This window comes from Dendrobates tinctorius, unplaced genomic scaffold, assembly GCF_039654945.1.
Source record: "Dendrobates tinctorius isolate UK_male_01 unplaced genomic scaffold, ASM3965494v1 ptg000009l, whole genome shotgun sequence".
NCBI classification, from domain to species: Eukaryota; Metazoa; Chordata; class Amphibia; order Anura; family Dendrobatidae; genus Dendrobates; species Dendrobates tinctorius.
Window position 1 is genome coordinate 10,637,501 of NW_027361677.1, and position 24,671 is coordinate 10,662,171.

At 44.2% G+C, this 24,671-nt stretch overlaps 1 protein-coding gene across 1 annotated transcript in view; it reads left to right on the forward strand.

Annotated features, from left to right (window-relative positions):
- Positions 1–24,671, forward strand: part of ADAMTS18 (ADAM metallopeptidase with thrombospondin type 1 motif 18) — a 148,497-nt gene that overhangs the window by 98,148 nt on the left and 25,678 nt on the right. Inside the window, exons 10-14 of the mRNA XM_073582822.1 lie at positions 5,972–6,125; positions 7,432–7,527; positions 7,652–7,800; positions 7,901–8,073; positions 10,018–10,148. Coding sequence (XP_073438923.1) covers positions 5,972–6,125; positions 7,432–7,527; positions 7,652–7,800; positions 7,901–8,073; positions 10,018–10,148 — 703 coding nt within the window. The remainder of the gene's footprint in view (positions 1–5,971; positions 6,126–7,431; positions 7,528–7,651; positions 7,801–7,900; positions 8,074–10,017; positions 10,149–24,671) is intronic.

Here is a 24,671-nt window from a genome sequence, read left to right on the forward strand (position 1 = left end):
CACCAAATTTGAAGCTTTTTCTTTGTCCTTTGCTCCATTTTCGTAATAATTCGATACATGCTTTGCACACTATGTGTGGTGCCCAAAACTTGTCTTGGTCCCCAAGCATAACCCCAAAATAGGCAAAATACACTTTTTTTACGAAGTCTGTTATGTTTCTTCTATGTTTTGGCAGTGTATATTCACCACAAATGTAACAGAATGAGTCTGGATCGTTAAGACAACTTCTTCATGATGAGTTCATGCTTTTCACTGGAAAACAGACAACAACATAAAGTTAGTGCAAAAATCAAGCTATGAACAAACTTTTAGAACACTAATTAACACAAAACTATATTGAGAACTGCTCAGTTCAAGTACTAATCCAAAGAAATTAATGAGATGATGCGTCGCATTTACCAACAAGTGCTATAAATAAGATACCAAAAATCTCAAAAACTTGAGCCAATCTGGCAAAACTGATGACATATTCAGAATCAGCACCCCAAAAATACCCCAAATTCATTAAAATATTTTGGACACCAGAAAAAAAAATTTTTTTCGTTGACCTGTGTTATCAGCTTCATAGTGATAATTTCTTCCCTTTTTTTGTTATTGACTCCATATTGCTATTGTCCGATTTAGACAAACTCTTTTTCGTAAGTAGGGTCCTACAAGGATAATCTGATCACAAGGTACTCTTACTTCTGAGACACACAGTGATCACTGTAATAAGTCAGACAACCTTGAAAAATGTTTCATAATTGCTACAGCGCCACCACAGAAAAAATTAAGCATTACACAGTTTAGTCTGTTAGGCGTCAGGTTTCTGCGTCTGCTCTGCAGGAATCCAGAGCCTCACATTCTGCGGTTTCCTGCTATCTTTCTACTGCAGAGGAGATTACTTTGCAGCAGACCGCTCCAGAGACTAAGTCCCTCTGTGCTCCTACTGGGCATGATCATGAGACGATCTCCCATTGGAGATCGGGAGTCATGTGCCTAGGTCCTGTTCCAGATCTCATTGGTCCATCTCGGAGATCTGGAAGGTCCCGCACGGCTATAAAAAGCGCGCATGGCTGTTCCGCCATGCGCTAGTGTAGACTATACTTGCTATGTGTGAATGGTGACGGCTGCATGATTCTGGTGACTGACTCATTTGAAACCCCCTCCCTCTGATAATATGCATGTGGATAGGGAATTAGTTTAGTTGTCAGCGCTAGTCAGTGGCAAGCCTTAAGCCACTGTGCTCACCGCACCGCTACGCTAGCGTCCAACATCGCACTTGCTTTCTGCTTTGTCGTCGAGCGGCAGTGTCCTGCGCCGCGCTGCAGTTGCAGCCCTCCTTGGTGTCCGCAGAAGCGACGCCGCACACACGGTAGGTCTTGGGTCCTGCTCCTGTGACCAGATACCGTGTGTGCATCTAGCTGAAGCCTGTGTCACTAACAGGTTCAGCGTCTTGTATGTTTTTTGTTGTGGCTCCTCTGTGTGTGAACAGAGGCCGCTCTGCGCACTCTGGGTGAAATTTATCCCGTGTGCATCATACCGCCATATTGCTTTTCCGCCACCACTTAGCAGCAGTTATACCACCTACTGCACGGTGGACCCCGAGTGGCGAACACACTTTATTATTATTTTATTTAGTGCGTTCCGCCGTTCCTAACATTATACTAGCGCCAGGGTCTGGCTAGTGATGGCAGATCAGCAGCAACTCCTTCAGTGCATTTGCCAGCTAGAGGGCCGGTTGGCTACTCTTGAGAGTGTTATCGCAGCGGCAAAGTCTTCGGAGGCTGCTGTACAGGCGATCGCAGAGGCAGTTTCTCGTATGTCCACGTCCTCCCACGCGCCGACAGTTACCCGCCTCCCTTTGCCCGATAAATTTTCTGGCGATGGCGCCTCCTGTAGGGGTTTCGTCAGCCAGTGCTCTATCCAGCTTGAGTTACTGGCTGCGCAATTCCCTACGGAGCGGGCCAAGGTGGGGTTTATTGTTTCCCTTCTGTCGGGCAAGGCGTTGGAGTGGGCTACGCCACTATGGGAGCGTGGTGACCCAGAGGTTCGGACCGCTGCTCAGTTTTTAACAGCTATTAAGCAAGTCTTCCTGGGACCACTGGTCATGCACGATACCTCTCTACAGCTACTGGCTTTGACTCAGGGATCCCTCTCGGTTAGTTAGAATGCCGTTCGTTTTCAGACACTGGCTTCTGAGCTGGAGTGGTCTGACAAAGCCCTCATCCCTGTGTTTTGGAGAGGTTTAGCTGAGCATGTTAAGGATGCTCTGTCTACCAGAGACGTTCCTGCAAGTCTGGAGGAGCTGATTACCATTGCCACCCGTATTGACCTACATTTTTCGGAGCGCGGGCTGGAGCGTGCTCAATCCAGATGGAGGGTTACTCCGGCTCCCAACCTCTTTGAACCTCTGGAATCACCCGAGCCAGAGTGTTCACTCCCAGAGCCCATGGAGGTGTCTCGCGCCAGTCTCGAGGCGCTTCCGGCACTAAGCTCCACTTGCAACTGCCACTGTCAGCACTCTGTTCTCCAGGATAACGGGGCCCCACAATTGTCAAACTCTGTGCCGCCGGGCAAGACCTTTGTCCCCCCTCGCCTTCGGCCGAAGGTTCTCGCGTGGGCACACGCGTCCAGGGCGGGTGGTCACTGTGGCTACATGCAGACCACAAAACTCCTGGCAGGGTCGTATTGGTGGCCGCATAGGGCTCGGGACATTAAAAATATATTCAGGCATGCGCCTCGTGCGGTCGGGTAAGCTTCCTTAAACAGAGAGTGGAGACGTCCGCCGACACACTGCCGCGTCCCACTTCAACCTATGCTCCGGGCGGTTTTGCCGCTCCCGTTGTCTCCCATGTGTCCCTTCTTAAACCTGGAGATCTTGCCGCATGTGATACCTTCCACGTGTCCCGGTTTTCCGTGTCACCTACCGGGACATCAGACTTGCCTTCGGGTGAGTCTGAGGCCTATGCCTCTGATGGGCACAGGGTGGTGGATTGGAAGGCTCAGAGAGGAGGGGGCCCTAGTGGGGGGGGGTAATGTTAGACGTCGTGTCTCTGTGTCTGCTCTGCAGGAATCCAGATCCTCACATTCTGCGGTCTCCTGCTGTCTTTCTACTGCAGAGGAGATTACTTTGCAGCAGACCGCTCCAGAGACTAAGTCCCTCTGTGTTCCTACTGGGCATGCTCATGAGACGATCTCCCCTTGGAGATCGGGAGTCATGTGCCCAGGTCCTGTTCCAGATCTCATTGGTCCATCTCGGAGATCTAGAAGGTCCCGCATGGCTATAAAAAGCGTGCATGGCTGTTCCGCCATGCGCTAGTATAGATTATACTTGTTATGTGTGAATGGTGACGGATGCATGATTGTGGTGACTGACTCATTTGAAACCCCCTCCCTCTGATAATACGCATGTGGATAGGGAATTAGTTTAGTAGTCAGCGCCAGTCAGTGGCAAGCCTTAAGCCACTGTGCTCACCGCACCGCTACACTAGCATTCGACATCGCGCTGCAGTTGCAGCCCTCCTTGGCATCCGCAGAAGCGACGCCGCACAAATGGTAGGTCAAGAGGGACGCAGCTCCTCTGTCTTGGGTCCTGCTCTTGTGACCAGACACCGTGTGTGCATCTACCTGAAGCTTGTGTCACTAACAGGTTCAGCGTCTTGTATGTTTTTTGTTGTGGCTCCTCTGTGTGTGAACAGAGGCCGCTCTGCGCACTCCGGGTGAAATTTAACCCGTGTGCATCATACCGCCATATTGCTTGTCTGCCACCACTTAGCAGCAGTTATACCACCTACTGCACGGTTGACCCCGAGCGGCGAACGCACTTTATTATTATTTTATTTAGTGCGTTCCGCCGTTCCTAACATTGTCAATGGGCTGGCCATATATTGTACGGATGTCTACAATTCCGAGACGGGTTTTGAGCAGGTGAAATAGGACAACTGGAATCTGATTGGTCCCTGTTAGTTATTCGTTCTTGTTTTTTTTTTTATATCAACGACCTATCGGTATGAGGTTTGTGCTAAAGGAGGCTTAAAGGGAACATGTCAAATGAAAACTACAAATTACATGGTTTAGACCAGTAGGAGCTGAGAAGATTGATGTATAATTTTGTTATAAAAGTTTCAGTATAACTTTTATTTCATTGATCAAAATCTCTACACATTCTAAACTTAGGAGTCCAATAGGTGGTTCTACCAATTTAGAAGGAGCAGAGAATTAGTTTGATAAAATACAGTTTATGCGGAATCTTTTAACACAAAAAGTATGGATTAATGTACAGTACTTAGCTCTTTCTGCTCTATAACATTCTGCCTACAGATTTAGAATTAATTTTCCATGGGAAATTTTCTCTTTAAAATATTCCCGAAATTTCCTTTATTAGTATCAAAGGCATTTGATTACATTAATGAGAAGTAAAAGCCCACTTTGGTCATGAAGGCACATCACAAGTTAATTAAGAATTAAAACTCCCCTTTATATTCCATATAAAAGTATTATTTTAGGATTTGACCCAAGAAATCAAAATGGAGACTTTTTAATGGATGTTGTTAGGAAAAAAAACAAAGCAAGTAAATGCCGTAAGTATGTAGTAATTGTACATGTAAATATCACAAGGCTCTTGGTTAACACTATTGTGATAAAAAAAAGTGTAAAAGCCATCCCATTCTGAATAGGTGTACTTAATCGGGATCATCCTATCGCTGGTATTAAAACTTCACCTTGTGTCAACCAATCTAAATGTAGGGAAGAGCAAGACACAAGACGAGCTAGTCAATCACTTTCCAATAGGAAGTTATGCAGATAAATTGTCTAGCTCAAAAAAAGGAAGCTGTGCCCCTGTTTTGTACAAAGTGCAAGAAACTGCAGCAAAACCAAAGAAATGAGCTGGAGTATAAATGCTCCAGCTCATTTCTTTGGCCTTGGATCTAGCTGGGTTAGGCCATTGGGACCTCCATGAGCTGTTAAAACAGGGGGTACCTCAGTTCTTCCTAATATTAGGGATACAGTTGTATAGAGCAAAGACTCACTTACACTAAAGGGGATATGGAACAGTTAAGTATGCTCACTTTATGTTTTTTGTACCTACCATAGATTTGCAGTTGGGGCATATGCTTGTATTTTATAGCGTAACTTTCACTAGATTTTGTAATATAAACTGTGTACCTCCTCAAATTTTTGCCACTCTAATGATTCTGGAACAGTTCTTATTTTTCTGTTCCCCTCCGTTTCAGCGTTATTCCCCGTGATGCATATTTTCCCATCAACAAACTGGGCGTTTCTTACATAACTTGTCTGTGAGCATTTGTTGTTTCTTCTCGGACACTGGCCAATCAGAATTCGGCCACACCTACAGAGTAGTATTGTGGTACACACCCAGTTTGTCAAAGTGAAAATTTGCACCATTATTTCCGAGGGGCATAACTTTGGAATGGAGAGGTACAGGAGAAAAAGAAAAGCTGTTCTAGAATCAATAGACCAGCAGAGATTGGAGGAGGCACTCAGTTTAAATTTAAAAATTCCAGTGAAAGGTTCCCTTTAAATATCTTCTCCTCATTTGGACATATAGTTCTATAGATGATTGGGTTTCATGATGATCAGACCCCAACTGACCCTGTAGATAGATGACTGATAAATGGTAATGGCTGGAATAAATGTAACAGCTTTAATCCATGATCTTTAGTTCTAAGAACATACTTAGCCATGTTTTCATTTTTGAACAATTTTTATTATAAAATATCATATTTTCTGTATATTTCTGTCATGTTCTGCAGTAACAGTAAATAAATCCACATTCATTTGGATGTTTGGAGCACGGTAAATTTAGTTAAAGTCTTAGTGATGCAGAATTTTTTATTGCAATCCCATCTGCTTTGGTTAAAATTGGATCAATTTCACTAAATTGTCATTTGATAAAGCATGACTCAACCGAATGTAAACTGGTTACCCATGTCTATGAGGAAATCATTCACACTGAATTCCATCACAGCACAGCTCAATCCTCCTGTCTTGTTGATGAGCCAAAGCAATTAGGACATTTCCAGTATCCTGAGAAGCTGCCTGGACAGATCTATGATGCTGACACTCAATGTAAATGGCAATTTGGACCAAAAGCAAAGCAATGTAGCCTGAGTTTTGTAAAGGTACGTCACCTCTTATCACGTCTTTCCTATTGCCAAGTCTGTTCTGCATTACTAATAGGATTTTCAGATAATTCAATAAACCCTATGGTAATTCGGAAAAATCCCCCAAAATTTGGCCTTCTGCTGCATTACATTGTCCATGTCAATGATTTCTCTCCAAATGAATTGAGAAGGGGCTAAAAACTATATATATAATAAGTATCATCATCAACTCTAATTTTGTTTTTTTACTTATGCTTCCAACTCAGAGGCCAGTCACATTGCATTTTACGTTTTTCATTTGAATTCCAAAAAAAGGGGCTTCAGACGGGAACCCCTGATGGTGCCATTACATTTTTTTTTATGTGGCCAGCCTTTAAAATGGGTACAAGAATGTTGTCTCCTGGATAGAGTTAGTGCGAATCCATTTGACCCAGTCTAGCGGCCACAACAGTGATCTCTAGCTGCTGGAAAGGAGCAATGGGAAATACCTCTTACCAAAGGCATCCACATCTCTTCTTTTGCTTAACCGGCTTGGTATGATGCAATTTTTTTGACATGATGCACACATGACATCGCGCCGGTGACTGCACCGAGAGCGGGCGGTCATGCGATTTACATACTTTCGGCCACATTGCGACTAGACTGTGTCTGGCTTCGCATAATACACTTGCACTGAGTGAGGCTGCACCCATCTAGTCGGCACGTGACCGCATGTTTGCAAATCACAAACTTGTGGTCACGCACCCACCAATCTCACCTCAGGCATCGTAGAATCCTCATAGTGAACCGTGCATGCAATGTGAGGATTGACAAGTCTGCAGTCACATAGCGTGACTGCAGACTTCTAGCCTAAGAACCGAACAACCCTTTTAAGTCTATCAACACTATGTTGGTCAGTAGTGAACCAATGAGCTTTAAAAAGATTGTCCAAGGTTCTAAAAAATTAAATAACAGCAGGCTTCAGTTTTAACACGCCGGTGGTCCCCTCCTGTCTTTGTTTACTTCCCTTTAGCAATGCCGAACATGTATAAGACCTCAGCAGCCAATCACTGCGGTGATGCTGGCATGTACGTTATGACATCACCAAGCAAAGTGATTGGCTGTAGAACATATGTGGACATAAGTGACATCATCACAGCAGGGAAGTACACACAGACCAGTTTGGATCTCCAGAGCCTTAGTTATGTCCACCAGAGCGTTGGCACTGGAGCTGAGAGTAATTGTCATTAACTTGTAAGGAATAGTGGTTGGATATTTTCTCACCTACATTCACGATACCTTGAAGAATGGATCAGCATATCACATATGTTACTTTTTGCTTTAGGATATTTGTAAGTCTCTATGGTGCCACAAATCTGGACACAGGTGTGAGACAAAGTTCATGCCAGCAGCAGAGGGTACAGTCTGCGGTCTAAATATGGTAAGATGTTTCGTTATGGTAGAAAGTGGCTTGCAAATAATGCCGCTCTGTAATATTATCCGTAATACTACTAAATGTTTCGTGTGTAATAATAAAATAATTCTTTACACTTGACCCAACTTAGTGGTGTCGAAGAGGACAGTGCGTGAGATTTGGAGACAATGGACCAAGACCAGTTAACGGAGGATGGTCAGATTGGTCAGACTGGTCGCAGTGTTCCCGAGACTGTGGTGCTGGAGTGAAGTATCAGGAGAGGTTCTGCAGTAATCCCGTGTAAGATACCAGATTTCTCTTGATCCGGTTGAATTGTTTGACTAAACACACCAATCAATTGGGAAATAATTTAATAACACAACGTTTTTTACTATTATAGACCTCAGCATGGAGGGAAATACTGCCAGGGCTCCAGCCGTATTTACCAGATTTGTAACACACAGGTTTGTCCCCCAAACACTCCAGACTTCCGAGCGCAGCAGTGCGCTGAATACAACAGCAAGCCATTCCGAGGGTGGTTCTACAAGTGGAAGCCCTACACAAAAGTGGAAGGTGAGGGGTGTAAGAAGGAAAAAGTTTTCTTGGGGTTCTTATTAAATTGACAATAAAACAGGATGGCAAATTTGAGTCTACGTAGTAAATTTCTTATTAAAGTTCTTAAAGTGTGACTGTCCTTTCACAAAAAAATGTAGAAAGTATAGCCCTGCTGCTCTCGTCCCTCAGCACAAGTTAAAACTGATTTTAGCATGCATAACATTATAAACTGTCCCAATTTTCATGTTCTTTAGTTTGCCATGAACTCTTAGGTGGTATGTTGTTTCTATTTCATATCATTCTGACAGTACTATAGGAAATAGCACATACTTTCCCTCACCCCCAAGCATGCCTTGCTCCTGGCATGGTCCAATGGCTTGCCTACCCCAAACTGAAAGCCCACATCTCTGTTATCCTTGTATGAATCTTGACAAACAGGAAATTCAAAGCATAAAGACAAAGAGTCTCCAGCACATCCTATAAGAAGACAAGAATATTCCCTCACTTACTGTAGAGAGACAAAGATGCACCCCCTCTTCCTCTAGAGAGATAAAAACCTTCCTCAACTACCCGAAGTGAGACAAAGACATGTTCCCCCTTCCTGTAGAGAGACAAAGACCCATTCCCCTTCTTTCTGTATAGAGACAAAAACCTGCCCTCTTTCTGTAGAGAAAAAAAGACCCACCTCTGCTTTCTGTAGCCAGACAAAGACCCACCCTCTCTTATTATAGAGAGACAAAGAACTGCCCCCTCTTCCTATAGAGAGCCAAGGACCTGCCCCTTCTTCCTGTAGAGAGCCAAAGACCTGCCACCTCTTCCCATAGAGAGCCAAAGACCTGCCCCCTCTTCCTATAGAGAGACAAAGATCCGCCCCCTATTCCAATCGAGAGCCAAGGACCTGCCCCCTCTTCCTATAGAGAGCCAAAGACCTGCCCCCTCTTCCCGTAAGGAGCCAAATCCCGCCCCCTCTTCCCGTAGAGAGCTGAAGCCCCGCCCCCTCTTCCAGTAGAGAGACAGAGCACTAACTCCACTTCCAGTAATTCATCGCAATATCTGTGCTCTAGAAGCTGATTACGCTTGACAACAAGGCAGCACGTTAGAGAGATGTGAGACTCCTCATGGCCAACACATTGGAGTCTTTTTTTTGGAGTTAGAAAATCTGCAAATCATTTTTATTAAAAATGTATGTTGTCTTTTTTCACATTATTTTTCAAATGAGATCAAGTTGTCAGAAAGTACTGGGGCATTTTTTTTTCTTTTCTTTCCCAGCAGTAGCAAAATTGCTGCAAGCGTCCGTTGCAGCCTTCTAGTATCTCATCTATAGTCCACCACCTTAAGTTTAGTAAAAATCCAAAAACAACTAATATAACATATCAGACAGACTGGTTTGAACTTGGCTGAGGTTCTAAGGGTGTGTGCACACGCTGCAGATTCTGCTGCGGATACGCAGCGGTTTTGGCCCTGTGGATCCGCAGCAGTTTCTGCTGCGGTGTACAGTACCATAATATCCTATAGGCAATGGAAATCGCAGTGCAGATGGTGCGGAATATTTTTGCGCGGATTTGCTGCGGTTTCTAATCCGCAGAAAGAATTGACATGTCAATTTTCTCTGCGGATTCCACTGCGGTTTACCATCTCCTCCATTGTAGAGGTGATAAACCGCAGGGCAAAACCGCTGGCTAATCTGCAGATAAACCACAGGTCTTTTGACCTGTGGATTTACCTGCGGATTTTGCAAAATCCGCGCGTGTGCACACACCCTTAATGATTCTCAGGGCCCCCTAAATCTATTGTGCCATCTAGTCCTAAAAGTATAATAAATGTTGCCATCATCATTGCAGACACAACATATTAGAAATATGGTTTAATGATTACTGGATCCTAGAGATTTATCACCATTGATTTATGACTTGTATGACAAGAGATGGTATTACTCATGTAAACCTCTTCTGTGTGTTCCAGAGGAGAATATCTGCAAGTTGTACTGTACGGCCGAAGATTTTGACTTTTTCTTTGCGCTGTCTAACAAAGTAAAGGATGGGACTCCGTGCTCTGCCAACGGACTCGACCTCTGTATTGACGGCAGTTGCGAGGTAAAGCCTTTGTGAACCAATTACCACATTTTTCACAATTTGAGATACACTTGGCCGTTGATCAGACTTTTTGGGAGCCTTTGTCTTTCATTAGGTCATCTAGTTTTAATAAAACCTATTCCAGTTTAACTTATGAAAATCTTAAAAGAGGAGGATTTCCAACCGAATTGAATTTGACAGGAGATTCATGCCGCCTGAACCACTGGCAGCATGAATCAGACACTAGCAGCACTATTTAAACCATGTATGATTTTTTTGGAAATGCTGATGTGTTTCAGATAGGACCTACTTTGACAGCCAGCCAGGGATGTCTTGGATGACTAGTCACGAGACAAGTCCATGACAGCTTCTCCATGCCAAGTTTTCCTAGACTTTCAGGTTTCGTACATAGGTAGTTAGCTGTCAGTCTCGGGGAGCAAAGGAGAAGTGGCCAATGTCCTGTATTGAGACAAGTCATCTATGTGAGACACATAGTCCCTCAACAGCTTTTAAAAGTATGTTTTCTCTGAAAGACCACAACATTTCTGATTTCCACCTCACTTTAGAGATTGAAATCAACAAACAGATTTGTTATATGTGTTGAGCAGCTATGTCTATTTTTCCTAAGCGTTCCATAGGTGCCGTGAGTCATATTGATGATTTACCCAGAGCTTAGCTCTCAGGTGGCATAATGGCCCAGTGGTTAGCCCTGCTGCTGTCCAATACTGGTTCCCTGGGTTCAATTCTGATTGAGGGCAATGAGCTTCCTACATGCAGGTGTATTTTAGAAATTGTAATAAGTGACTGCAAATGGGACCTGCTCTAGTTTTTACTGATCTTCCCATAGGTGCTGAGAGTCATATAGATGACTTACCCAAAAGTTAGTACTCAGGCAGCATGATGGTGCAGTTCTTAGCACTGCTGCTGTCCTATGCTGGTGCCCTAGGTTAAACTCTGACAGAGGACAAAAAGATTCTTCCTCTCAGGTTTATTTTAGAAATTGTAGTTAGTGACTGCAAATGGGACCTGCTCTAGTGTTTTCCTGAGCTTCCCATAGGTGCCGGGAGTCATATTGATGACTTACCCAGAGTTTAGCACTCGGGCAGCATGGTGGCCCAGTGGTTAGCACTGCTGCTATCCAATGCTTGTATTCTGGGTTCAACTCTGCCTGAGGATGATGAGATTCCTCCTCTCAGGTGTGTTTTAGAAATTGTAGTTGGTGATTGTAATGGTACCTGCTCTAGTTTTTTCTGAGCTTCCCATAAATGCTGAGAGTCTTATTGATGATCTGGCCAGAACCAAACTTGCAGGCAGCCTGGTGGCTCAGTGGTTTTATTCATTGTCATCATACATTTGGGTTCTTAGTTCAAGTCTGACTGAGGTCAATGAGATTTCCCCTCTCAAACACTTCTTAGAAAATGAAATCAGAGATCTCAAAAGTTTGTCTTCCTTTTCATGACCTGTAGGTGGATACTGATAGGCACACTGATGACCTAGACATCAGGTAATGCTGTGGTGGTTCAGTAGTTACCTCTCTTACTTTTCAATGCATGGGTCCTTAGTTCAATTCTGGCTAAAATCAGTGTATTTCTACCTCTCAGTTGTACTTTAGAAATTGAAGATGGACGTGCTCTAGATTTTGATGATCTGTCGGTGGGCACTGATAGACATATTGATGACCTAGCCATCACTTAATTCTCAGGCAGCATGGTGGCTCAGTGGTTAGCTCAATTACCATTCAATGCTTGGGTCATTAGTTCAGTTCTGAGTAATTCTGCTTCTCTGTTGTATATTGCAAATGGACCTGCTCTAGTTTTTCATGACCTGTCAGTGAGCACTGATAGACATATTGATGACGTAGCCATCATGTAATTTTCAGGTATCATGGTTGCTCAGTGTTTGGCTTGGTTACCTTTCAATGCTTGGGTCCTTAGTTCAATTCTGACTGAGGGCTGAGTAATTCTACCTCTCAGTTGTACTTTGGAAATTGCAAATAGACCTACTCTAGTTTTTCTTGATCTTCCCATAGGTGCTGGTAGTAATATCAATGAATTTGCCAAAGGTTAACTTCCAAGCAGCATGGTGGCCCAGTGGAAAGCACTGGTGCATTGCAGCATGGGAGTTCAGGGCTCAAATCCCACCATGGATGATATCTGCAAGGAGTTTGTTTGGTCTGCCTGAGCTCTAAAGACATACAGGTTGGTGTCAGAAATGTCCCAAATTGAGCTTCTAGTCTTTTGTCTGATAACACAGAGACTTTTGTTCCCATCTCATAGATCGGTACACAGCCTGCTGTTGCTGGTGGTTAAGCACCCATGGGGCAGCATGGTAACACTGGGGCTTTCTTTTTCTTGTTGCTGTTTTCATTGGTTCAGCTCTGACCAAGAACAATGAGATTCCTCCTCTCAGACACATCTCAGTAAATGAAATCAGTGACCTCAAGGGAACCTGCTCTTCCTTTTCATGACCTGTCGGGGGATACTGATAGGCATATTGATGACCCATCTTTCAGGTGATTCTCTGTTGGCTCAGTGGTTATCTCAATTTCTTTTTAATGCTTGTGTCCTTAGTTCTACTCTGACTGAGGTTGGAGTAATTCCTACTCACAGATCTTCTTTAGAAATTGCAAATGGAGCTGCAATAGTTTTTCATGACCTGTCGGTGGGCACTGATAGTCATGTTGATGACCTAGCCATTGGGTAGCTCTCAGACAGCACAGTGGTGTAGTGGTGAGGTTATTTAGCTTTCAGTGCTTGGGTTGTTAGTTCTAGTCTCACTGAGGCTGGAGTAACTCATAGGTCTTCTTTAGAAATAGTAAATGGACCTGGTCTAGTTTTCCATGACCTGTTGGTGGGCACTGATAGACATATTGATTACCTAGCCATGGGGTAGTACTCAGGCAGCATTATGGCTAAGTGGATAGCACGATTACCTTTCAACGCTTGGGTCCTCAGTTCAATTCTGGCTAAGGTCAGTGTAACTCTATCTCTCAGTTGTACTTTAGAAATTGCAGATGCACCTGCTGTACTTTTTATGACCTGTTGGTGGGCACTGATAGACATATTGATGACCTAGCCATCACATACTTCTGAGGCAACATGATGGCTGAGTGGTTAGCTTAGCTATCTTTCAATGCTTGCGTCCTTAGTTCGATTCTCACAGAGGTTGGAGTAAATCGACCTCTCGGTTGTACTTTGGAGATTGCAAATGGACATGCTCTAGTTTTTCCTGATCTTCCCATTGGTGTTGGTAGTAATATCAATGACTTTGTCAATGGTTGTCTTCTGAGCAGCATGGTAGCCCAGTGGAAAGCACTGGTGCTTTGCAGCATGCAAGTCCAGGGTTCTAATCCCACCATGGATGACATCTGCAAGGAGTTTGTATGTTCTCCCTGTGCTCAGGTGGTCTGCCACCCATGCTCCAAAGACATACAGGTAGGGGCTAATGATGGTGTTGTCTGTGCAGCATCCAGAAGGGCTGCTTGCCCCCTTCATTGGGCAAGTAGCCCCAGTCCTTATTGGATGAATGTGCTGATACAAGTGATTGGCTTGTATATATAAGCAGCTCAGGTGCACCTGGGCTGCCACTTTTTTTCCTTTTAAAAACCTAAAACTTTTTTTTCTAAAAAAAGTGACAGCTCAGGTGCACCTGAGCTGCTTATATACAAGCCAATCACTTGTATCAGCGCACATTCATTCAATAAGGACTGGGGCTACTTACCCAACAAAGGGGGCAAGCAGCCCTCCTGGATGCTGCACAGGTAACACCATCATTAGCCCCTACCTGTATGTCTTTAGAGCATGGGTGGCAGGCCACCTGAGCACAGGGAGAACATACAAACTTCTTGCAGATGTCATCCATGGGTGGATTAGAACCCTGGACTCCCATGCTGCAAAGCACCAGTGCTTTCCACTGGGCCACCATGCTGCTCAGAATATGACACTTGGCAAATTCATTGATATTACTAGCAGCACCAATGGGAAGATCAGGACAAACTAGAGCACAACCATTTGCAACCTCCACAGTACAACTGGAGAGGTCAAATTACACCAACCTCAGTCAGAATCGAACTAAGGACACAAGCGTCGAAACATAACCAAGCTAACCACTCAGCCACCATGCTGCCTGAAAGTAATGTGATGGCTAGGTCATCAATATGTCTATCAGTGCCTACCGACAGGTCATGAAAAAACAAGAGCAGCTCCATTTTCAATAGTAAACCTGTGTGGAGAAAGCTCATTGTCCTCAGGCAGACTTGAACCCAGAAAGACCACATTGTATAGCAGCAGTGCTAACAACTGCACCATCATGCTGCCCAAGTGATAACCTTTGGGTAAGTCATCTATATGACTCTCAGCATGTATGGGATGCTCAGGAAAAACTAGCACGGTCCCATTTGCTAAAGTACAACTGAGATGTAGAACCACTGAGACTTGAACTAAGGACACAAACATTGAAAGTTAATTGAGCTAACCACTGTGCCACCACACTGCCTGAAATTTGCATGAAGGCTAGGTCATCAATATATGTATCAGTGCCCACTGACAGGTCATGAAAAACTAGAGGAGGTACGTTTGCAAATTCAAACGCACAACTGAGAGGTAGAATTACTCAGACCTCAGTCAGAATTGAACTAAGGACCCAAAGATTGAAAGGTAATTGAGCTAACCACTGAGCCAAAAAGCTGCATGAGAATTGCACGATGGCTAGGTCATCAATATGTCTATAAGTGTCCACCGACAGTTAATGAAAAACTAGAGAAGTTTAATTTGCAATTTCTAAAGAAAACCTATGAGAATGAATTATGCCAACCTCAATCAGAGTAGAACTAAGGACCCGAGCACTTAAAGGTAATTGAGCTAACCACCAAACCACTATAGAATTACCTGATGGCTGGGTCATCAATATGTCTATCAGTGCTCACCAAAAGGTCGTGAAAAGGAAGAGCAGGATCCCTTGTGGTCACTGATTTCATTTTCTGAGATATGTCTGAGAGGAGGAATCTCATTGTTCTTGGTCAGAGCTGAACAATTGAAAATAGCAACAAGAAAAAGAAAGCAATAGTGTTACAATGCTAACACCATCAATAGCCCCATACCTGTATGTTTTTGGAGCACTGGGAAAACATACAAACTCCTTATAGATGTCATCCATGGTGGGATTTGAACCCTGGACTTCTATGCTGCAAAACACCAGTGCTTTCAACTGGGCCACTATGCTGCTCAGTACATGTCCTTTGGCAAAGTCATTGATATTACTACCAGCACCGATGGGAAGATCAGGAAAAACTAGAGCAGCTACAATTTGCAAAGTACAACTGAGAGAGAGAATTACTCAGACCTCAGTCAGAATTGAACTAAGGACCTAAGCTGCCTGAAACTCGTATGTGATGGCTAAGTCATCAATATGACTATCAGTGCCCACGAACAGGTCATGAAAAACTAGAGCAGGCCCATCTGCAATTTCTAAAGTACAACTGAGAGGTAGAAATACACTGACCTTAGCCAGAATGGAACTAAGGACACAAGTTTTGAAAGGTAAGGGAGTTAACCACTGAACCACCACAGCATTACCTGATAGCTAGGTAATTAATGTGCCTATCAGTATCTCCCGGCAGGTCATGAAAAGGAAGACAAACTTTTATTTGAGATCTCTGATTTCATTTTCTAAGATGTGTCTGACAGGAGAAATCTCATGGACCTCAGTCACAGTTGAGAAATTGCAAATGGAGGGCTGCTTGCCTGTCCGTTGGGCAAGAACCTCAGTCCTTATTGGATGAATGTCCAATTAGCATGTCCAATGTCCAAGTAGCAAGAAATTGGCTTGCTATATAAGCAGCTCAGTTGAGACTAAGCTGTGAAACTGTTTTAAAAGTTACAAAAAAAAGCTGCACCTGAGCTGCTTAAATAGCAAGCTAATTTCTTGCTACTTGTATCAGGAGATTCATCCAATAAGGACTGTGGCTACTTGTCCAATGAAGTGGACAATCAAACCACCCTCCATGATGATGCTGCACAGGTAACACCATCATTAGCCCCTACCTGTATGTCTTTAGAGCATGGGTGGCAGACCACCTGAGCACATATAAACTCCTTGCAGATGTCATCTGTGGTGGGATTTGAACTCTGGACTCCCATGCTGCAAAGTACCAATGCTTTCCACTGGGCCACTGTGAAGATAATCTTTGGCAAAGTCATTGATATAACTACCAGCACCAATGGGAAGCTCAGAATACACTAGAGCAGGTCCATTTGCCATCTCTAAAGAACAACTGAGAGGTTGAATAACTGAGAACTGCAGTCAGAATTGAACTGAGGACCCAAGCGTTGGGATTTGACACCTGGACCACCATGCATCAAAGCACCAGCGGAGTCCAATGAGCCACTGTGCTGCTGGAAAGGTACCTTTTGGCAAAATCATTGATATGACTTGCTGCACAATGGGAAGATCAGGAAAAACTAGAGGAGGTCCATTTGCAATTTCCAAAGTACAACTAAGAGGTAGAATTAATCAGACCTCAGTCAGAATTGAACTAAGCATTGATAGGTATTTGCGCTAACCACTGAGCCACCATGCTGCCTGAGAAGTAGGTGATAGCTAGGTCATCAATATGTCTATCAGTGCCCACCGTCAGGTCATGAAAAACTATAGCAGGTCCATTTGCAATTTCCAAAGTACAACTGAGAGGTAGAATTACTCAGACCTCAGTCAGAATTTAACTAAGGACCCAAGAAAAGAAAGGTAATCAAGCTAACCACTGAGCAACCATGATACCTGAAAATTACCTGATGGCTAGGTCATCAATATGTCTATCAGTGCCCACCAGCAGGGCATAAAAAACTAGAGCGGGTGCGTTTGCAAAATGCAACAGAGAAGGTAATTTACTCAGACCTCAATCAGAATTGAACTAAGGACCCAAGAATTGAAAGGTAACTGAGCTAACCACTGAGCTACCGTGCTGCCTGCGAATTATGTGATGGCTAGGTCATCAATATGTCTATTAGTGCCCACCGACAGGTCATGAAAAACTAGAGCAGGTCCATTTGCAGTTTCCAAAGTACAAATGAGAGAAAGAATGACACCAACCTTAGCCAGAATCAAACTAAGGACTCAAGCTTTGAAGTGTAATTGAGCTAACCACTGAGCCACCATAGAATTATCTGATGGCTAGGTCATCAATATTATAATCACTTTGCAATCCAAAAAACAATTCTATGTGCCACATGCAATGATATAGAACCCGTCCGTTACACCATAATCAATGAAAAGGTGAACAGAAAAAGCACAATTACAAAAAGCAATATGATAAAATAGTTTTTATTACATACAATATTAAAAAACACCTTATAGAAAAATTAGCAACCTCTATTGTGGGACACACAAGGCTAATCACCCCTTTTAAACACGTTAATATGAGCAAAAGGTAGAGATAAATGAACAATTTCAGCAGACAATAATTATTATTCACAAAACAGGGCAAAATTCCCCTTCAAAAATGCGCTCAAACAAAGTTGCAATCATTAAAGCCCAGCATCGGTCATAGCTTATAAAAGCATTTTAACTAAGCTAGATTCATTAAATCCCAGCTATCAGCCATAGACAAAGTGCCCAGATACTTAAAACTGTCTGACAGAAATAGTACCATTACTATGTGCATCAAATATGCTGTGAAAATATATCACCGAGCTCACTGCCACGTGTGGAATGAAAGCCGCGTCCCTCACCCCGATGCGCGTTTCGTCCTCTTCTTCAGGGGGCATGACGGACGGGTTCTAGGTCATCAATATGCCTATCAGTAGGCACCGACAGGTCTTGAAAAGGAAGAGCAGGTTCCTATGTGGTCACTGATTTCATTTTCTGAGATGTGTCTGAGAGGAGGAATCTCATTGTTCTTGGTCAGAGCTGAACCAATGAAAACAGCAACAAGAAAAAGAAAGCCCCAGTGTTACCATGCTGCCCCATGGGTGCTTAACCATCAGCCTCAGCAGACTGTGCACCGATCTATGAGATGGGAACAAAAGGCTTTTATTCTCTGTGTTCTCAGACAAGAGACCGGTGAGGGCGGCCGTTCACTGTGGGACATTTCTGACACGTCCACGTACTAGAAAACACCACGTAATAATCTCCATGACACGGTCTCTTGAGCTCGGTGCACAAGTTTCCTAGATCCATCCTATTCTTGAATGGAGCAGAGGTGCGTGAGCTTATCCTCCACTGCATTCATTGTTTACACGACTGTCAGGAAATAATGGAGCTCTGCTTTCCCAGACGGTCCCATTAACAATGAATGGAGCAGAGTATGAGCAGCCCCACTTCCAAAGACATACTGATAGGATGTGAGTCCTGATGGGGCAATAATGTCTGCAAAGTGAGACCGTCTTATGTAAGCATATTGATTGTACAGTCATGGCCAAAAGTTTTGAGAATGACACAAATATTATATTTTCACATGATCTGCTGGCCTCTGGTTTTTATGTGTGTTTGTCAGATGTTTTTATCACATACAGAAATATAATTGCAATCATATTATGAGTAGCAAAAGGTTATATTGACAGTTAGAATGAGTTAATGCAGCAAGTCAATATTTGCAGTGTTGACCCTTCTTCTTCAGGACCTCAGCAATTCTCCCTGGCATGCTCTCAATCAACTTCTGGATCAAATCCTGACTGATAGCAGTCCATTCTTGCAAAATCAATGCTTTTATTTTGTCTGAATTTGAAGGTTTTTGTTTGTCCACCCGTCTCTTGATGATTGACCACAAGTTCTCAATGGGATTAAGATCTGGGGAGTTTCCAGGCCATGGTTCCAAAATCTCTATGTTTTGTTCCCTGAGCCATTTAGTTATCACCTTTGCTTTATGGCAAGGTGCTCCATCATGTTAAAAAAGGCATTGTTGATCGCCAAACTGCTCTTGGACGGTTGGGAGAAGTTGCTCTTGGAGGACATTCTGGTACCATTCTTTATTCATGGCTGTGTTTTTAGGCAAGACTGAGAGAGAGCCCATTCCCTTGGCTGAGAAGCAACCCCACACATGAATGGTTTCAGGATGCTTGACAGTTGGCATGAGACAAGACTGGTGGTAGCGCTCACCTGGTCTTCTCCGAATAAGCCGTTTTCCAGATGTCCCAAACAATCGAAAAGGGGATTCATCAGAGAAAATGACTTTACCCCAGTCCTCAGCAGTCCACTCCCTGTACCTCTTGCAGAATATCAGTCTGTCCATGATGTTTTTCCTGGAGAGAAGTGGCTTCTTTGCTGCCCTCCTTGAGACCAGGCCTTGCTCCTAGAGTCTCCGCCTCACAGTGTGTGCAGATGCACTCACACCTGCCTGCTACCATTCCTGAGCAAGCTCTGCACTGCTGGTAGCCCGATCACGCAACTGAAACACTTTTAAGAGATGGTCCTGGTGCTTGCTGGTCTTTCTTGGGCGCCCTAGAGCCTTTTTGGCAACAAAGGAACCTCTGTTATTAATGAGTCACCGTAGGAGGCAAAAGCAGAAATACAAGCTAAGTCCAGAAAACCAGAGGTTGGCAACTATCAGATTGCAGACCCCTGAACCTATCAACACAACTAGCAGTAGCCGTGGGGGGTTCCTACGATGCCCTAGACCCCTCAATCACAGCCGGAGAATTACGTAGGCCTAAAGAAAGAAAGGGGAAATCTAAACTGCCCCAGAGCAGACCCCAAAGCAATAGGCAGCCCCCAACATATAATGACGGTGAAGCAAGATGAAAATACTAACACAGACAGAAAGATAGACTGAGCAAAGACGGGGCCCAAAACTACCTAGATAGGAAAGGACAGGAAGGCTGCTATCTGCAATCTGCCAAAACCCTATCAAAGGCATAAGCCAACAAGCTGATATGAAAAAGGCCCTGAAGCAGCTAGGCTTCAAAAACTAAATCAGCACTCAGGTATTTTCAGAAGACAGAGCTAAAGGAATTCAGCACACCCCAGCAGGGAATGGCAGAAATCCAGAAAAACAAAGCAAAACAAAGTCAAAGCACCAAAGCAAAAGGCCGAGCAGCAAACTTAGCTTTAGAGGAGCAGGAATTCAGACTGGTCTCCAAGGATCCCACAGAGAAATCACCCGCAGGGCAGAAGGGCGTCGGCAGCCTTATATCCAGTCAGTCACTCCACTCAGCCAGTCATCATCATCAGCCTCAGGTGTTTGATAATCAGGCTCACTACCTTTCTTTACCAGAAGAGGGAGTTCCTTGGGCCTCAGTAATGAAGAGGAAAATGAACTCACAACAGTACCTCCCCCTTGAGGAGGGGTCACCGAACCCTCAACTACGCCACCAGGGCGATCAGGGTGAGCCCGACGAAAGGCACGCACCAATCTTTTGGCATGAATATCAGAGGCAGGGATCCAGGAATTATCCTCCTGACCATAACCCTTCCACTTAACCAAATACTGGAGTCTCCGTCTAGCCAGACGGGAATCCAGTACTTTCTCTACCTCATATTCCATGTTACCTTCAACCAATACAGGGTCTGGAGGTGCCACCCCCGGAACAACAGGTTCAACAAACCTCTTCAACAAAGATTTATGGAACACATTATGGATTTTAAATGTGACAGGAAGAGCCAAACGAAAAGAGACCGGATTAATAATCTCCACAATCTTGTAAGGTCCAATAAATCTAGGCTTAAACTTAGGAGAAGCCACCTTCATAGCAATATTTTTTGATGATAACCACACCATATCACCAACCTTAAACTGGGGACCAATGGTCCTATGTCGGTTGGAAAACCGCTGGGCCTTTTCCTGGGAGAGAGATAACTTATCCACCACTTGGTCCCAGATCTGGTGCATTCTCTCCACCAAAGTGTCAACACCTGGGCAGGCAGAGGGCTCCACCTGCCCTGAAGAAAATCGAGGATGAAACCCAAAGTTACAAAAAAAAGGTGACATCAAAGTGGCAGAACTAGCTCTATTATTTAAAGCAAATTCGGCCAAGGGCAAAAATGAAACCCAATCATCCTGATCAGCAGAAATAAAACATCTCAAATATGACTCCAAGGTCTGGTTTGTTCTCTCTGTCTGCCCATTGGTCTGAGGGTGAAAAGCAGAGGAGAAGGACAACTGAATTCCCAGCTTGGAACAGAAAGTTCTCCAAAATCTAGACACAAACTGGACTCCTCTGTCAGATACAATGTTCTCAGGAATCCCGTGCAAGCGAACCACCTGTTGTAAAAACAGGGGCACCAACTCAGAGGAAGACGGCAACTTAGGGAGTGGTACAAGATGAACCATCTTAGAGAACCTATCACAAATCACCCAAATAACAGTCATCCTCTGAGAGACAGGCATATCAGAGATGAAATCCATTGAAATATGGGTCCATGGCCTCTTGGGGACAGGCAAAGGCATCAACAACCCACTAGAGCGAGAACACGATTTAGACCGGGAGCACGTCCCACAGGACTGCACAAAATTCCTGACATCACGAGACAAGGAGGGCCACCAAAAAAAACGACTCACCAGATCTCTAGTACCAAAAATACCTGGATGACCAGCCAAAGCAGAGCAATGAACTTCAGACATCACTCTCTTCTTCCACTGGTCAGGAACATACAACTTTCCACTGGGACAACGCTCAGGTTTGTCCTCCTGGAACTCTTCCAGAGCACGTCTCAAATCGGGCGAGATGGCAGAAAGAACTACCCCTTCGCCTAAGATGGTAGCAGGCTTGGTCACTACAGGAGAATCAGCAAAGAAGCTCCTAGAGAGGGCGTCTGCCTTGACATTCTTTGTTCCAGGAAGAAAAGAAACCACAAAATCAAAACGTGTAAAAAACAAGGCCCACCTAGCCTGTCTAGGGTTCAAGCGCTTAGCCGACTCTAGGTAAATCAAATTCTTGTGGTCAGTGAGGACCACGACTTGATGCTTAGCTCCCTCCAACCAATGTCTCCACTCCTCAAATGCCCATTTCATGGCCAACAGTTCCCTATTCCCCACATCATAGTTACGTTCAGATGGAGAGAACTTTCGGGAAAAGAAAGCACAGGGATTCATTTTAGAAGTTACAGGATCCTTTTGGGACAAAACAGCTCCTGCACCAATCTCAGAAGCATCCACCTCTACCTGGAATGGAAGTGAGACATCAGGTTGCCGCAAAACCGGGGCGGAGGTGAATCTTCGCTTCAGCTCCTGAAAAGAAGAAACAGCCTCCGGAGACCAATTTAACACATCAGCACCCTTTTTAGTCAAATCAGTCAATGGCTTGGCAATACTAGAAAATTTTGCTATAAATTTCCGATAAAAATTAGCAAAACCCAAAAACTTCTGGAGGGCCTTCAAAGAAGTGGGCTGAACCCAATCATGAATGGCTTGTACCTTGGCCGGGTCCATTTCAATAGTTGACGGGGACAAAATAAATCCCAAAAAAGAAATCCTCTGTACTCCAAAAAGGCATTTAGATCCTTTGACACACAGGGAATTCTCCCTCAAGATCCGGAACACCGTCCGAACATGTTCCACATGAGAGTCCCAATCCTTGGAGAAGATCAAAATATCATCCAGATAGATAATCAAAAATTTATCGACAAAATCTCGGAAAATATCGTTCATGAAGCACTGGAAGACAGAAGGGGCATTAGTGAGCCCAAAAGGCATCACCAGGTACTCAAAATGTCCCTCTGGAGTATTAAACGCCGTCTTCCATTCATCCCCATGCTTAATGCGAATAAGATTATACGCCCCCCTGAGGTCAAGCTTGGTAAACCAGCCAGCACCTTTAACTCTGGAAAATAGATCAGAAATCAGGGGTAACGGATACTGATATTTAACAGTAATTTTGTTGAGGGCACGATAATCAATACAAGGTCTTAATGATCCATCCTTTTTGGCTACAAAAAAAAAACCGGCACCTAAGGGTGACGAGGATGGTCTAATATGACCCTTCTCCAACGCCTCCTTAATATAGGATCGCATAGCCTCGTGCTCGGGTACAGATAAATTGAAGAGCCGACCCTTGGGAAGTTTACACCCCGGGCTCAGTTCAATTGCACAGTCATAACTCCTATGAGGAGGCAGAGACGCAGACTCATTCTCACTAAATACATCATAAAAGTCCACCAAATAATCAGGAACATCATGCGACTGAGGAGAGGTGGAAAACACTGGAGCCTCACTAAAGGCACACCGACAACCCCAACTCACCACAGACACAGATTTCGAATCCAACACTGGATTATGAATCTGTAACCAGGGAAACCCCAGAACAATAGTATCATGCAGATTATGCAACACCAAAAATCTGCATATTTCTTGATGGTCTGGGGCGACCCGCATTACCACCTGGGTCCAAACCTGGGGTTTATTTTTAGCCAAAGGAGTAGCATCAATCCCCCTCAAAGGGATAGGCGTCTGCAGAGGTGTCATCGGAAATCCACAACGTTTAGCAAAATCCAAGTCCATTAGGTTTAGGGCTGCTCCCGAATCCACAAAAGCCTTGGCGGAAAATGTGGACAGGGAGCAGATCAGAGTAATAGCCAGAAGAAACTTAGGTTGAACACCCCCAACAGAAAACGTGTGTGCAAAGCGTTTCTCTAGTTTAGGACAGACAGAAATAATATGCGAGGCATCTCCACAGAAAAAAACACAACTTATTACGCCTTCTGAACTCCTGACGCTGCTCTCTGGAAAAAACTCTATCACATTGCATAGGTTCAGACATTTGTTCAACAGGTGGCAACACCTCTCGTGCAGCTTTGCGTTCGCGCAAACGCCGATCAACCTGAATGGCTAATGACATAGAATTGTCAAGACCAGAGGGAACAGGAAATCCCACCATAGTATCTTTTACGGCGTCTGACAACCCCTTCCGAAAGAGAGCAGCCAAGGCATTATCATTCCAGGTAGTAAGTACTGCCCACTTTCGGAATTTTTGACAGTACAATTCTGCAGAATCACGACCCTGGCTCAATGCCAGCAGGGTCTTTTCAGCCTGATCAATGGCATTAGGTTCGTCATACAACAACCCCAAGGCCTGAAAGAATGCGTTCACATTAGTCAGAATAGGATCATCTGGTTTCAAAGAAAACGCCCAATCCTGGGGATCGCCACGCAGCAAAGATATGACAATTTTAACCTGCTGCGCGGAGCTCCCTGACGAGTTAGGCTTCAAGGCAAAAAATAATTTACAATTATTTTTGAAATTCAAAAATTTAGACCGATCCCCAAAAAATACATCAGGTGTAGGAATCTTTGGTTCAGCAGCATGTGAATGAGCAAGGTAGGCGGAAATTCCCCGCACTTCCGCAGCGAGCTGCTCCACACGATCAGACAATTGCTTTATCTCCATTGAGAGGAAAAAAATTCCCCCTACGGCCTCAGAGATATAGAGGAAAAAATATACACCTTTTTTTTTTTTTTTTTTTACAATTCTTTCCTGCTATTGAGTACCCTAGGATCTGCGGTATGGCGGGTGATTCTGTTATGAATGAGTCACCGTAGGAGGCAAAAGCAGAAATACAAGCTAAGTCCAGAAAACCAGAGAAGTTGGCAACTATCAGATTGCAGACCCCTGAACCTAT